Below are 15991 nucleotides of genomic sequence, written 5' to 3'. Positions count from 1 at the left end.
TTCATATTAGTTTTTTGTTTTCTGCTTTACCTCCTTTATACGAATACTTCATTCCTCCTTCGTTGCACTTTGCCTTCCTGGGTTTTTTTAAGGATTCTTCCCTTCCCTTGTTCTTAGTTTCTGGTGAGCTCACACCTCGCAGCTCCCGCCAGGGCGGTCAGAGCGATGTGGGGGAGCCACCCCCGCACCCAGCGCACACAAACCTGCGCCGAGGGCTTTTCCTCTCGGAAACCTTGCTCACCCAGGATCCTGCTGCCCTCGCTGCCAATACTGAAGGCAGCCACCCAAAACCCCTGAAAGCAGCCCTGATTTCAGGGCTGTAAGCACGCAAGGAACAAACCAGGTCCCTGTCCACTGGCAATTTAGTAGCTGGCCATCTCTAAAATGCTGCCTAGCTCAGAGTCACAGTTTCTGAGTGGATTTTTGGTGTGTTTTTTTGGTTTTGAGTTTTTCCCCTTCTACTTAAGAAGTCTTCCCCTTCTATCTGTAAGTCTTCTTAATATTGAAATAAAACTTCAAAATGTACTTTGTATGTTTGGCCAACAAACACTTCCCTGTTTTACCATGTAATAAATTTAAAAATCAACTCTGCTCATTGTCTTAACAAACCCTCCTCTGAAAGATAATTAAAACCACTTCCCAATATACAACCAAAGTTTTATTTTTATAGTCTATCTTCAATTATGGCATAATCCTTTCTTTTTTTTTAACCAGTGAAATATACAAATCACACAAGACAGAAATATGTACATTAAATGTACAGAACAGAGGAAAGGACATAGAAGATTTACATATCTGAATGACAGGTAAAATATTTTACATTAAATAGGGTTTAATAGCTAGGATCATGAGATTCAATTCTGCTCAGACAGAAGTCACTAAAAAGGAACATGAGGTGATTCAGCAAATGAAAAAAAAAAGATCATGGTTTTTGTACAATAAAAACCAAAGTGACATATTCAATGAATTAGTGCTTTATTTATTTCTCTTACTTTAAAGATATTCTTTGCAAACATCTGAAGATGAGGGGTAAATATGTCCTTGTACAATAAATTAAGAGCAATAAAGCGCCATTAAGAAGCTGATAAATGATCAAGATGAATTTAATGATACAGCTTAAAGGCTTGTGAAAAGTCAAGGCTTTAGTACAACTAGGCTAAAGTGAAAGGTTTTCCTCACTTGGTATCTGCAAAACCATTTTCTTTAACTTGTAGGATGGGACTGAGTTGGAAAGTGGCATCTGAATCAAAGATGAAATCCTGTGTAACTACACAGCACAGAGGGAACACATATTGTTTGACAAATAACAATTCTCTGTTCAAAAACTGAAAAGCAAGGGCCGAATGCAGCACATTTTGGAGTTGGAAGGTGTCTCTTTCAGCAATAATCAATAATGCCCTTAACGTGAGAGTGGAATAGAAGTGATCTCCAGACTGGTATCAATTCAAGTGCAGGGTGCTGCCTCTACCAACCACCCAAGGAAGTCCTGAAATTGGGAAGAGGCTTACTTCTTTGTGATTATCCTCAAAACTTCTGAATATTAAAAGTTCTTTAAAAAATAATAATTAACAGTAAAAACCCACCAAAAGCTTAGAACCAATCTAAACACCTGAAGAGATCTGAAAAATAAGGGATGAACTGCCCCTTTAATTTAGACGTTTTATTTTTTTCTAAATCATTAAAATATATATGTACAAAAAGCTCTGAAGTATCAGACACCAGAGACCACAGTTCTCCCATATATATGTAACTGCTCGAGTATAGTCTGAACAGTTGTAGTGTATATCTGCAGTATATTATCTAAAGCATGTGTATTAAAGACATAGGATGATAAATTTGGTATTGCTGCAACGTTTCATTGAACTATAATAGTCAGTTAATGTTATTAAAATATGAAACTACTGTCTCCTTGAGTGAAAGCGTTCCCAAAATCTGCGAAAAAAATAAAAATCAGTCATTCCAAGAGCGGATATCTAATGATTTATTTTCTCACATAAAATTAGAGGAGTTATTTGTCAAGCTGTGTTTTGAAAGACAGCCAGCTATTACACCATTTTAAGGCATTTTCAAATTTGGGGAACTCTCCTTTCCATGGGCTTTCCAGGCTGGGAAAGCAAAGCTGTTAGTAAGCATTGCCCAGCTCCAATGCTCCAGGCAGCCTGCCCTGGGCTGCTCCGGCACATGAGACACCCAAACGGCACAATTAGCTGATGAGGCCAAGCTCTGCCTTGAAGAACATCTTTATTATTCACCAAGACAGATTTTTTTTTCTGTTTTTTCTTGTTTGTTTTTTTTTCCTGTCTTGCTCGGTTCTGGAACCAGCCCTGGTGACTCAGGGATAGCGCAGTTGAAGCCTTTCTGATCCTTTGCTCTTTGCCCTCCGGTGACCCTTGGCGGGCAACCGACACCGCACCTTGTGATGAACATACCCCTTATTTACAGAGCCCTACAAGCACTGAACAGCTTTATACACCCTATTCTAGGAACTTCTAGTGTCTGAACCTAAAAGTCATGGACAGGTATGTGTGTTCCTCACATCCATAAGGATGGTTCTAACATCCCAAGCACATTACGTGGTTGCTCTGTCTACTGCACGTGTATTACGTTCCATGGATCTAAATTAGGATATGTCAGCTTTTCCCCTCAAACTACTCTATTGTTTGTAAGAAAAGTCAATTTTTTTTTTTAACTTTGTAAAATAAATATTCTCAGATTCTCCCCCATTATTGCCAAAAATATAAGCCTCACACAGTTCTGGGATGGACGCAGAGAGGGTTTCCAGGCACTTCTCTTTGCAACCTTTATATTTTTCTTTTTTCTTTCTTTTTTTTTTCCTTCCCCGCCCTTTTTTTTATTTCCTTTTTTTTTTTTTAATTTTTTATTTTCTTAAAAGAAGACGAAAACTCCTTGGACTCTATAAATAAAGTGGAGATAGTCCTGCAGAAAGGGAGAGGGGCCCGCACCCCTTGCTGGCAGGCGGCTGCAGTTCCTCCCACCTCGTCCGTGCCCTATTTGCACACAAACTGGTCCACGATCTCTGTGCACAACTTGCATTTCACGTAGCAGCACCAGTGGAACTTGCAGTGGCAGCGCTCTCGCTGCACCGTCTTGAACTGGTCGTAGCCCCGGCCGCAGCACATGAGTTCACAGCCGTCCATGCCCTCCGAGGTCTTATTGCACAGGCGGCCCTGGGTGCCCAGGGAGCCGGTGCTCTCGTTGCGCACGCAGTAGTCGGGGCTGGGGTCGATGTACACCAGGTCGTGGATGGTGGGGGCGTTGAAGCGGCTGTTCACCTGCACCAGCTTCCCCCGGCTGTTGAGCTTCATGGCGGCGGCGCTGTCGTATTTCTCCTTGAGGGCATCGCCCACCTTGCGGAAATCGGCGAGCTGCAGCCAGCAGGTCTTCAGGCTGCAGGAGCCGGAGACGCCGTGGCACTTACAGGCCACATCAGCCAGGTTGTACACTGTCTGCAGGGGAGAGAAGAGCGAGCCACGATCAAAGACTAGCACAGCTGTGAGAGCATTTATACCCCTCACCTACTGCCCTCTGTCATATTCCCACTGGCCCCTCCACAGTATTCACCTTAGCATCCTCTCCCCGCCTCCTATTCAGTGGGAAGGATGAGTCAGCTGACAACCCATGCACCCCCAGCACCCCAAAGAGCCAGGAGGAGGAGGAGGAGAGGAGAGTCTCACCAGCCTCTCCCCACAACAGAGACAGCCACAACAGCACACACGGCCCAGACAGCAGCATCACTCAGGCTGCACTCAAATTTTAGGAATTCGCTCTCACGCCAGCAAAGGATTTCGCTGTTTCATTGAGAAATGTAAAATATCTCCCTATTTTCTATCTGAGTTACTCTCCCTATTGATCTCTGCTTGAGGCTGCAATTAGGGAAAGAGCTAAGATTCTTCTTGCTCCTGGCTCAGCTGCAGTTGATTGTCTACTCTTGGCTCGGCATCCTCCTCCTATCCCAAACAGTGCTCTGGAAGAGAGACTTCATCCAAGAAGAAACCCCCAAACACCTATGGGTGGGAGTCAGAGCTACACAGCAATATCCTCTTTACAAAGCTTTGGCAGGAAAACCTCAGTCATTTGCCCTGTACAAATAAAATAAGAGTCAGTGTTGACACTGCCCCAAAAATCCTGGGGTCTGACACATTAGATGATACTGTAGACAGCTTCCACCCAGCAGTTACAGAGTCTTAACACTGCCAAATGGCACTGCACAGATGAGGCTGAGGAAGGAAAAAACTCCTCAAGTCTCCGTAAGCAACTGTGAAAGTGTCATTTTTCTTCTTGCTAATAGTAATTGGCCTGTCCATTGCTCTCAGACACCCTCCTCTTACATTTAAATACTATTAATTTTCAATTATCTTTTATCCTTCTTCAGCTTAGAACACAAGTGCAAAGTCTCAGCTGACTATTGTTGGCACTTCAAGCTCTAGGAAAATAATGATTTTGGCTCTTCATATTCAGACTATTAAAAAAAGTTTACACCCATTCATTTAAAGCATTTTTGAGATTAAAGAAACCATGAAGACATGTTCAACCACAGAAGACCATGTTTTCTAATAGCATAGAGAAGTTTTTCACATACTCTTAAACCAGGAAAAGAAAAAAAAACTCAGAACAATCTTATGGCACAATTCCAGCCTGGGAAGCCCAGCACACCCCTCTTCCTTCCAACCCACACTGTCCTGGTTGGAAATACCAACTAATAAAATTCTGTTCTACAGAGAATCAACAGTGAGCAGGGCACTTTTCATGAAACAATACAGAGGGAAACACAAGACGCTTTGGTCCCAGCCTCCCCCATGAGAAAAGCAACAGGACTGTCAGACAACCAAAAGCAACACCAACTCATGCGCTCCCCACCCACCCACACCCCGTGTTTGCCGTTTTCTCGTTTTGTGCGTCAAAACAAAGACAAGCCACGGTGGCTGCTCTGTGCCCTGCTGAACCACGTTTTTCCCAAAAAGAAGGGATGAGGAGGCGCATGGAGGGACACCCTGTGCTGCAGACACTCACTCTTCTGCCGGCCTCGTTGTTGTGCAGGTTCATCATGATGCGGGCGCTCTCGTAGGAGCCTCTCTGGTAAACTCGCTCGCGCTCGCGCGCGTCCACAAACTCCTTGGCGAAGCGATATCCGTACTCGATGTTGTCCCCGCAGCCGCCCCACAGCCAGTCCCGGGGCAGGTCCTTGGGCCGCGCGGCGCGGCTGCAGCCGCAGGAGGACAGCTCGCCCTCCCGGCAGGCGCGGCTCATGGCGTTGACCACGCCGGCCGCGCTCACCGCGTAGGTGAACGCCGTCTCCCGGCTGCCTGCACGGAGACACAAGCGGGGTTAGGGGACAGACACCACTCCCAGCCAAAGGCTCTCCAGAGCCACCAAGCTCACTTGCACGGTAAAAGGGAGAGTAACCCTGAACCACGCTGCCCAAAACATCCTCACTCTGCAAGAACCAAGCCAGCCCAAGCCATGTGAGCACACATGGTTTGTCAAGAGCAGAAATCACTTCTCTTTCACGCTGGTGAACGCCTGGATGAAAGTGCAGAGTGGAGGTGCGAAAGAGCCATGAGGCCAGCGGGGCCAAAGCAGCCATGCCTGCATGTGAGGGGAGGGAAGGGTAACAGGCTCCCTGTCCTTCAGAAGAAAGAGATGTTAAATACAACTTTTAAAAGTCTGGTTCTTAAATTACTACCTCTCAAATGTGATTGATGCACTTCACCCACTTATTCCAATTTATTTAAAGTTCAAGCAATTTATGAAGTCTCCTAGTATCAAAAGAAACACGCAGCAGAATAACACACAACTTTTCACCCTACACATTAGCCAGACACTTCTGAAGGAGACTATTTAAAACTAACAACAACCTGTGCTGGTTATTATCCACCACTTCAGCTCTTGTGAATATGGCAAGGGAGCCCATGGACAATCATTTTTACAAATTACAGGGAAGAAAAAACCCTTGGCACGAGGTGGCCTTGAAGGTTTTCTCCTGCATCTGGTGCCCTTAAATGGAAATGGAAAACCTCAAGTTTCCAGCTTTCATTAAGAAAAACTTACAATACCCATAATGTAAGACATGGCCACATACCATCCTATTGACAGTATCAGATCCCACCTCATTTAAGTTTCTGACTTCCCCAATCACTTTTCCAAGGGTGCCACAAGTTCTGAGTACAACTAGCAAAGCTTGCAGATAAACAAACACAAAACTTGCACCAGAGAGCAACACTTGAAGTTTGTTTTTCTCCTTAAGAGACAGCATCCCAATGGGTCGTTTCCAAGAAAGATTCTTGGAATGACTAAGAATAGACTAAATATTTTTTTTTCTGTTTATATGATTTAAGTTTTATTCCTAACCTTTAGTCTAATCAATAGATCAAGCTAGGTTTTAGTCTTGGTTTTACGTGATTTTACTTAGGGAACATCATTGGCCTTTGAAAAACTAGGATGTTAAGAGGCTGTGTTTTGGGCAAGTCACATATATTTAGACAGCAACATTTTAGGCAAAATCTCTTTGTACAAGATGTATCATGACAGGTCAAATCTAATAGGAGCTTTCAAGCACTTCTGAAACATAAATAATTTGAAGTCTGGTTCATACTTAACATCAAGATGACACCAAGATCAGAGCAGCTATGTTAATACAACAGCTGTCATCCCCTGGATTAATTTTAGTAATAGATGCTGGGTTTAAATGGGAAAAATCAGAAATCTTATGTTAGGAAAGAAGAGACTTAAGGAAGATCAGAAGCACTTTGCCACCTTACAATAGTCTATACTCACAGACACCTGCTCTTGGAAGTATCTACATGAATTGTGGGTATAAAGGGTTACAGGAGTAGCATTTTCAGTTAAAAAAACATTGGCTTTATGTGGTGACTTAAGCCTTGCATCTACTGCAAACTATAGCAGGGGGAACCTCATACAGATTTTAATGTTCCCGTTTGCTCTGTAACACACATTTTTGGATTAATTCCTTAAGCAAAATTTCCACTATACTGAGAGGAAAGAAACTTGGTCTGCTTCGGACCACAGGACTCGCCTCTTCCATTCCATTTTTCTTCTTTTGCATGTTTAGTTAACTCATGCTTTCACATGGTTAACTCTGCCACTTACTGCGGGATTTAAACTCGTAAAGCTGACTATTTTTGACTAGTTTTCATTATTAACCTGGAACAAACTTTAAAGAACTTACTCTCAGTGGGAAGGAAAAGGAAAGGCTTGGGTACAGGAAGGAGAGTTGCCCTGCAAGTTCCCTCCTTGAGCATTTAGGCAAATTATAAAATAGCATCAGCTGCTGAAGCACACTTCAAGCCAACACTGCCTCAAGTCATCGACCCCAGGAACACATTAAGAGTGATGGCTCCACACGGATGAGTTACTCTGAGTTTTCTTTTTTTTCCTTCTTTTTTCAGTCTTTAGGCACAACTGTGCTTTCCTTCACTGTCAAACATATCTGTCTTTTCCCACAGTCCAGGATTTCTCTCTGTTGTAGCCATGGCAAGCAAACACACATTCCAAACACGTTCGAGTCCCCTCTCTCCCATATATATAAAACATAGAAATGGAACTGTTCAATATACACACACTGTAGGAAGCCACCCACAGAGCAAGGCGCTGAGCTTTACACTTGGTCTGAATAAGTCTGCAAGAACAGAATGTTGGTTTTTTTTAATACCTGAACATAAGATACAAAATGTTCTTTGTCTTGCATTTTAAAAGCATTCAACATCAGTCTGGAGGCAGAATAAGCTGGACCCCAACCACACGGAGCTGTAGGGGGAGGATCCAGTGATTTTGTCTCCTGTTAGCACTTAGCTGTGTGTGCAAAGCCCATGTGCAGCCTGCCCAGGGCTGGCCACAAAGCCAGGAGATGGCAGCGAGCACCGTGGCCTGACCCGGGAACCAGCACCCAAGGAGAGCAGTGCAGAACACAGGCCCTAAAATTTTACAGTTCAATAAGCCACAGAGCAAGTTTCCAAACCCAAGGGCAGGTTTATTTGTACAGCTTTAGCTAACTGCAGGGTAAATCCTGGAAGAAAGACTGTCCATTGACACACGGGGCCGTGGCTGTGCCGGCGGGCAGTGCCGTGCCCGGGAACTCTCTGGGGCGCAACCAAGGGCACGTGGCAAAATCTGCCAAACAATGTGCACTCAGAGCCTGCACCCTGCACTGCTGGGAACAAGGGCTATCTGACAGCCCAGCACTCAGGGCATGGCAGGCTGAAGTCAATGGAATCAGGCTCTGAAAGTGTCCACTTTTCCCTCCACACAGAGGAACACCAACTGGTCATTACTGAGGGTCAGCGTGAAATACTACAACTGCTACAGCTCCTTCCTTGCTCTCACTGAATACACTCTTCATGCCCTAACTCCTGAATATGGCTATTAACCTTGCTTCCATCTGCAATTAGAGTAAGTGGCTTAATTACATGATGAATTGCTGTGTAGACATCAGCTAATACAGTCATATCCAGCAAAAGGGTGCGGCAAAGTTATTTCACTTGGAAGGAACCACCTTTAAAGAGACCTGTCATACTTGGGGAGGGCAGAAATATCAACTCCAGAGACAGACACCACAAATCACGGGCCCCATCCTGTACACTCCTTCACACCAACAGTCCCCCTGAGCTAATTTTCACTTGCTTGGATAATAAATAAGGGCTGAAGGATGAAGGCTTAAATTTTAAACAGATTAATTTTCTGACATTTTTTAGATTACTAGAACAGAGAGGTGTACAGAAGAAGCTTGCTTTCATGTTTTTACACTTTTGCTTGGGTAAGGTAAAGAAAAAAACCAAACACTATGGAGGGTTAATACTGTGCTTTAAAAAGCCTGGGGAAGGTTGTTTATCTAAAATCAAATGTTCCAATTCAGTACTTACATGCAATAGATTTGTCTGACAATATCTAAATAAAAACTTCTTTTAACAAAAACTGAGACCAAATGTGAATTGATGCATTCCTTCAACTTTAACTGGACTCAGCCCATTTACAGACAAACCCAGACTGAGACCAACTTTAAAACTTTTTCTTTTTCTAAAGCAGGACAGAAAAACACTGCCATAAAAGCTTTGCTTTACAGCCCCAACTAAAAGGCAGTGCTGTGTTTCCAGTGTACTGTTCACTACTTAAAAGATCACAAGTGTCACTCAGAAAAGTAGGCATTTTTCAGTTGATTACACAAAATCAGCAATCTGCCTTGAGAAAGTCAGAGGAAGGTTTCACATGGACCCCGTTCGACAGCATTGGTTAAAATTTTGCCAAGGACTTTAAAATACTATGAGGTCCTTAAGTGCCAAGAAAGGCAGGCAGCACATGAGCACTGGAGAAGGCCATTTCAAAGAGGATCTGATAGGGGAAGGGTTGGGTATCCACCAAACTGTGATAAGATGTTAAACAAGAATCTGTCTCTCACCAGCAACGTGATTCCATCAAAAGTCAGTTACAAGGACAATCACACATTTTACCATGATAGAACTGATCTCATGAAAATTACCCTGCTACAGCAATTTAAAAATAAATCTGTTTTCCTTAAAAAGAGAGAAAAAAATACTGTATCTGGAAATAAGCAAGGAGGAATTGCCTATAAACACTAATCGACAGAGCAGCAATTTTCAGTTAACCTCTGGACCAAGCGCGATTTATTATCCAGCTGCTAACTTTGGAACTAGACATGGACATCTTTAATTTTATAAGACGCTGCTGGCTTTAATTCTTGTAGGTTGCCTTCATTTTGTCTCAGGTTTTCTAAAAAAGAGATTTCAGGGCCTCATTTTCCTTTCTCCCCTATTCCCATATGCAAATATATATTCCTGCTTTGTTTTCCAAGACATATGGCTGGACAGTGGTGGGAAATCACCTCCAGCTAAAAATAATCCAGCTCCTTTGCCAACTTTTAGAAACACTTGATTGTATACAGTACTCAGTAAGAACCTGGCAAGAGATTCAAGTGCAGAACAGTGTGTGCCATACATATCCTTAGACAAGAGTTTAATCATAAAGACGTTGCTTCCTACCTATCTGCATGACTCTGCCAAAAACAGAGTTGTTGTCCACAGTGCTGCAATTCCATCTTCTATGTCTGAATTGATACTGGCACTCCTTAATGCCCGTCTTTGCACCCTCTCCAATGAACTGCATATGGTCCTGATACAACTGGCAGAGTTTCTTCTGTCCTTGGGAAAGCCCTGCTAGCTGGCTACATAGTGGCTGGGCTCCTATAATATACACCTCTGACATCTGAACAGGGTTCATGGGGTTCATGGGGTTCATCCCTAAGGACCTGCACAAAGAAAGATTTGCATTAATAAACAGAAGACTTCAAAATAAAATAAAGCAATTTTTAAAAAAAATCTATAAATCCCAGACAGAACTGTATCTTATATGTGAGTATACAACTGCTTTTGTTAACAAGTGAGGAAAAACCCCACACTTAAATAAGAAACTTTTGTTTTAACAACAGGACAGAAGTTACTAGTTTCCACCCATGTGGTTATCACCATACATTAGAGACTGAAGTACGACACAGACTTGGAAGACTTGAATCTAGGCAGTCTTTTACCAGCTTAAATTGACACAGTAAAAAAACCAGAAGCTCCAAACAATTGCAAGGCCAGGAAAATAAATAAAGCAAAACTGAAAAAAGCTCTCCAAATCCCCATTTATCTTAACACATATTTTATACTTAAGTCTGGGTTTTTCAATCTGATCTATTATAAACAAATAGGGAAACCTTTAGCAAGCCAGAAATTAGAAGCTTGCTACAGACTACGTCTAGCTGCTTCCAAATGACAACACAGAAACATACAGGCAAGTATATTAATTGTAAACAAAATCAACTTTGTTTTCTTAATTCTTAAAGTGCTCTTCACATGATACATTTCAATTAAAAAGTAGCTATTAAACCAAAAGGCATCACTGGAAAAAGAAGAGAAACACCTATTTCAAGAACTCTCAACATTGTACACCATACAGATAATTTGCCAAAGCAGGAATTTAAACGTACTCCTTTGTAACGAAATATATTTGTAAACATTTTGGTTACAGAAAACTTCAAACTGAAACTTTAAGTTTTTCCTTGCAAATCAGTATTTTCTCTTGTACATGCAAAACATCTAATGTAAGGGAGTTGAAAAGTCTCTTTTAAAAGAAAAAACAATTATAGTAATTTAAAGATGATAAAACTCCTAGAGAATCTACCAGACAGCATTCTAAAAACTGTGTTTTACAAGACTAGATGTTGCACATTTATTCTTACTCGACAGACCCGCTCCTTCTACACAACATATTCCAACCAGCACGCTTCTCCCCTGCTGCCTCGCTCCGGCCGCACTCCCGCAGAAACAAAGTACAGAAGAAGCACAGAGACATTGAAGCAAGCAAATCTTGACACCCCCTTTCAGAACCAAGTCGATACGAGATGCTTACCACCAAGAGCTGGCTTCTATTACAACCTGGGTAAAAGAGGAGAAAACGGCCAGAGCCACTACGAGGTACTGAGAAGCCATTGTACTGCCAACTGTCCCCACAGCACCTCCGTGGATTAATACTGCACTGGATTTCTAGAGGGGGGAGAAAAAGGATCAGATTGTTTATTGCTTCTCAGACCATTTTCGAGCATTCAAGTTTAAACAACGGAAGTCTCCGGGCCCCTTTTAACTTGACTCTGACTCGCCGGCCCTTCTCCCCGCCGCGGCTCTGGTGCCAGACACAGGCACGTCGCAGCTCCCGCTCCACCGGGCAGAACCCACCCCGCCAGCCCCCACCCCCCGCGGACACCGCCTTCCCGGGGCGCCCGCCCGTCCCTCTGCCCCGGCCCCGCCGCTCCCGCACCCCGCCCGCCGCTGCACGGCACGGCACGGCACCGGACCAGGCGCAACAGCCGCTCCGGACACGGCACCCATCCCCGCTGCCCCGGGGCTACAGCGACCCGCGGGCCGGGCATTACCCCATGGCTGCCCGCGCCGGGGACACGAAAGGCTCACGGGTGGCTAAAGGCGGCTTCAGGTTTGCAAAGCGAGCCCGACAGGGAGGGGGGCCGGTGCCTCGAGGGATCGGTTCCTCGGGGGGGCCCGAGGGCTCCCGCCCGGGGATGATGCGGCCGGTCCTCGCCCTTCTCCGTCGTCCCCTAAAACATCTCGGCACAGCCTCGGGGCTCCCGCCCTGCGCGATCGCTGAGGCAGCCCCGAGCTCCGCGCTGGCACCGCGGCGACTGCCCCGACGGCAGCCCCAGGACCGGTACCGGCCCGGGGAGGTACCAGGAGCGACAAGGAGCAGCTCCGCGTCCCGACCCGGACCCTGCAACAACCGGGATGCCGTCTTGGAAGTCAAACGCTTCCCCCGACAGGTCCCGCGATCACCGTCTGGTCCTCACACGGGACTCTCTCACTCTCTCCCTAGAGCCATTCCCGGGGTTGATTTCCCCTCCCCTCGGAAGGGAAAAAAAAAAAAAAAAAAAAAAAAAAAAAAAAAGGACATTTCGACACTTGGGGGCTCCCTATTCCCTATTCATTCTCCAAAGGCCCTTAACGTTGAATTGAAGGTGTTCTTAATTCTAATTTATTTCTGTTTGCAAAGGGCCGGGAGGAGCGGAGCGCTGGCAGCGGGGCCGGACACGGAACCTGCCCGGGCACACGCGGGGGAGCTGCCGCAGGTGGGGACCCCCATGCGCCGCTCCCCGACACTGCTCGGGGGCTGCAGCGCGGGGGCGAAGCCTGCCCGCGCCGTGCGGGTCAAACATCCCCTGCCGCGGGACATGAGCCCGCCCAAGTCCCCGATGCTGGGGTGGGTAAATGGGGGCCGGTCTCCTGCAGGAGAAAGAGCCCGCCCGCCCCACGGGGGCTCAGTCCCGGCGAAGGTGCGAACGCCGAGGGCGTGCTGAGCGAGGGACGAGGCAAAGCGCGGTGTGCGCGGGGCAAGCCGCGACACCAACAGCGCCCAACGCGCCGGGCTCTTTTCATCTTGCTACTTCTTGAAGTAATGACAGTAACAAAGGAGCGCCACGAAAGGTCCCGAGCCCAGAGTAGGTCGGAGACGCCGGTGCCCATACGGGACAGCTGTGCGGTTGCCCGGCCCAGCACTCAGGCCGGACGGCCGCGGAGGGCCGGGACAGCGCCGGGAGCGGAGCGCTGCCCCCGCTGCAAGGCGCGGCCGGCAGGGTCAAAGGCCCCTGCGCCGCTGCAAGGGCCCGGTGCCCCCCGAGCTGCCCCGGAGCCCCCAGGCCGGCCGCGGCGCCCCGGGGAGCGGTGGCGCTCCGCTCCCAACAGGGGGCGGCCTCGCCCGGCGGCGCTGCCCTTCCGACGGCACCTCCGCGCCCCAGCCCCGCTGCCACCGCCGCCTCCGCTGCGCGCACTGCGCCGAGCGGCCAGGCGGAGGAGGCACCTGCGCCCGGGGCCGCGGCGAGCCCGGCCCTTCTGCACGCAGCAGCTGACAAGGTACCACCAGAAACAACACCAAAAAAATCCAACAGTAAAAAAAAAAAAAAAAAAAAAAAAAAAAAAGAAAAAAGCAGACTGCCCAGCAGCACGGAGCACTGGAGATCAGGAGTGTGAGGCACCGTGTTCAGCTTTGCAGGGCCGCGGAGATTGGGTTTTGGTATTTAACGCACCCCATGCGGAGCCCGCGCTCCTTGCCGAGATGAAAAGCGAGGCTTTTACAGATCCTGCACCGCGGGATCGCCTCTGATCCTGTTTTACACGGGGTGTCTGGAAAGCCTGCGAAGGCATCTGGTTTTCTAGGAGCACTACCAGCGGGCAGGCGGCATCCAGAGCCCGGCTCCGGGGGGCTGTAAACCGCGGGAGGCGCAGCGGCTCCGCAGGGACCCCCCGGCCGCCCCCTGCTCCCCGCTGCGTCTTCACAGCCATTTGGAGGAGCCAGACCACGTCTCACGTTTGCAGTGAAAGGCACTGCTCGGGTCCCGGCCCAGCTCTTCCCACCGGAGGCGCAGAGAGGCTGTTTTCCCGGGGGTGAAGGCACATCGTGTCCTTCCCTCGGCGCCCGGGGACAGCCTCGCTCCTCGGCCCCGCTGAACTCCCCGTGACCCTCCGAGCGCAGCCCATTTACCATACAATTGACAATTAAAAACAAACAAACAACAAAAAGCCAACAGCCTTTCCAACATGGAGTCCTCGCAACGCCAAGGGGACCCCGAGGAGCCGCGCTCCTCCGCGCTGACCCAGGCGGGACCCGCTGCAGATGCAGAGTGATAATCTCCAGAAACTGAGAATGGGGGGGGGGGGGGGGGGGGGCTGACTCCGGGTCCTCGGCTGGCCCCCAGCCAGTTCTCCTTAAAGGTACAGGCCACCATTAGCGCCGATGTTGGGCTCCTCCATAGCGATCCTCCTCGGGAAAGTTTGGGAAGTTTGGAAAGATGTCTTTAAACTCGCGTTAGGAGCCGCTGCCAGAAAGATGCACCGGGACGCGGCGGGCAGAGCGAGCCCAGCAAGTGTCCCTGCGGCGGGCAGCCTCTCTTCGGGGGGAAATTTGAAAAGAAGGGAAACCAGAAAATACAAGAGCTTTTCCCAAGTGGGGAGCAGAACTCTCCGCGGTGGGTGAGAGCGCAGACGTACGAGCACCCGGCGCTAGCCGAGGAGGGGAGGAGAGGCCGCCCCGCGCCGGGGCCCCGCACCTCGGCGAGCGCAGCCCACCCTGCGCGCCCGCGGCCCCTGCGGCGCGCAGCCCCCGCGCCCCGCGCGGACTCACCTCCATCGCGCGGGATCACCGAGCGGGAGCAGCCAAGTAATCCAAGCGGAGCAGGAGGAGAAACGGCGAGACGAAAGTAAAATCCTGGCTCGCAGGAGCCGGGCGGTATCGTCCCGAGTCGCGGCCGGGGGAGCGCGGGGGCCCGCGGAGCTGGCGGGGGGCGGCGGGCGAGCGGCCGCCCTGTCCGGCGCAAACCGAGCGTGTCCGACTGCGGAGCGGGGCACCAGTGCAGCCTTCTTTCCAAGGTCCATCAGCAATCGCAGTAATTAGGGCTTTCCACCAGCAGAAGAAGAAGGAGGCAAAAAAAAAAAAAAAACCAAAAAAAAAAAAAGCCAAAAAAAAAAGCCAACCCAACACACGCACACAGCGCCCGTGGGCGTGATTGTGCGGAAGCAAATAAAAATCTTCACAAGCGGCAGCGAAAGCGCCGCGGGCGACAATCCGTCCCACCAGCCCAGGTGGTGCCGCCGCGGGGCTCCCCGCGCTCCCACCCGGCTCCGCCGGCGCTCGGGCCGCCGACCGCCCCCTCCGCAGCTCGGCGCGGACCGGCCCGCGAGAGGGGGACGATGGAGCCGAGCGGGTGCAGGGCTCCCTCCTGCCCGCCCCCCTTCACTTGCTTAAAGGCTGGGCGGTGCAGAGCCGGGGGTCCGCCGCTGCAGAGCCATCCCGGGGCCGGCTCCCTCCATTTTACACTGAGAAGAAAAAGCCCAAACAGAAAAAGAAGTTTCTGCACAAGCGGGAAGGGGGAGGGGGGCTGTGCACGCGTTTGCCTGTCTTACGGGGCGACTGATCCTGCAAGGCGAGCAGGGGCAGGGGGAGGGGAGCAGTCCGGGCTTCAGGAGCTGCGGCTCCCTCAATCCATCGGTGCCAGAGGCGCCCAGCGCCGGGGAGCGGGATACGCGGGAGAGGAGCCGGGAGAGCAAGCCGGGGCAGGCGGCGTCGCGGCAGCCGACCCTTCCTCCGTGGGGCTCTGCCCCCGCCCGCTGCAGCCGGCCCCGCTCCCCCCGCGTCTCTCCCTCGCTCCTCTTCACCCCGCTGCTTAAAACTGCGAAAGAGGGAAAAGGAAAAAAAAAAAGTTAAGAGAGCCAACGGCAGCTGGAAAACTTTCTCGGCAGCGCATGCGCCCAGGGCCGGCCTATTGCAGACAGGGCTGGATTTTAAAGCTGCACGGCAGCGAGCGGGACCGCGCGGCCCCGGGCGGGCGGCGAGAGCCCGCAGTGCGTGTCCCCGGCCCGGCCGCCGCGCTGGGTCCCGCATCACCGAGCCGTTCTCACTG

General features: G+C 49.2%; 1 protein-coding gene across 1 annotated transcript; it reads right to left on the bottom strand.

Annotated features, from left to right (window-relative positions):
• Positions 1 to 641: 641 nt before the first annotated feature.
• On the bottom strand, positions 642 to 15754 carry WNT5A (Wnt family member 5A). Its single transcript, XM_041425808.1, has 5 exons — positions 14716 to 15754; positions 11443 to 11576; positions 10032 to 10297; positions 5032 to 5324; positions 642 to 3467 (listed from the first exon to the last, which is right to left on the bottom strand). The coding sequence occupies exons 1-5, from the start codon at positions 14719 to 14721 to the stop codon at positions 3009 to 3011; spliced, it is 1158 nt and encodes a 385-aa protein (XP_041281742.1). The 5' UTR covers positions 14722 to 15754; the 3' UTR covers positions 642 to 3008.
• Positions 15755 to 15991: the final 237 nt, after the last annotated feature.

This window comes from Onychostruthus taczanowskii, unplaced genomic scaffold (assembly GCF_017590055.1).
Source record: "Onychostruthus taczanowskii isolate IOZ18803 unplaced genomic scaffold, ASM1759005v1 scaffold9, whole genome shotgun sequence".
Lineage (NCBI taxonomy): Eukaryota > Metazoa > Chordata > Aves > Passeriformes > Passeridae > Onychostruthus > Onychostruthus taczanowskii.
The sequence above is the reverse complement of the archived record's forward strand: the minus strand, read 5'-3'. Positions and strand labels throughout refer to the sequence as shown.

Bases quoted from the DNA above. Each gene is read 5' to 3' on its own strand.
- WNT5A (XM_041425808.1), bottom strand. The intron at 5,325-10,031 runs GTAGGAAGCAAC...GTCTCCGTGCAG, and splicing joins TGGCAGAGTCATGCAGATAG to GCAGCCGGGAGACGGCGTTC. The intron at 3,468-5,031 runs GTGAGTGTCTGC...TCTCCCCTGCAG, and splicing joins ACAACGAGGCCGGCAGAAGA to ACAGTGTACAACCTGGCTGA.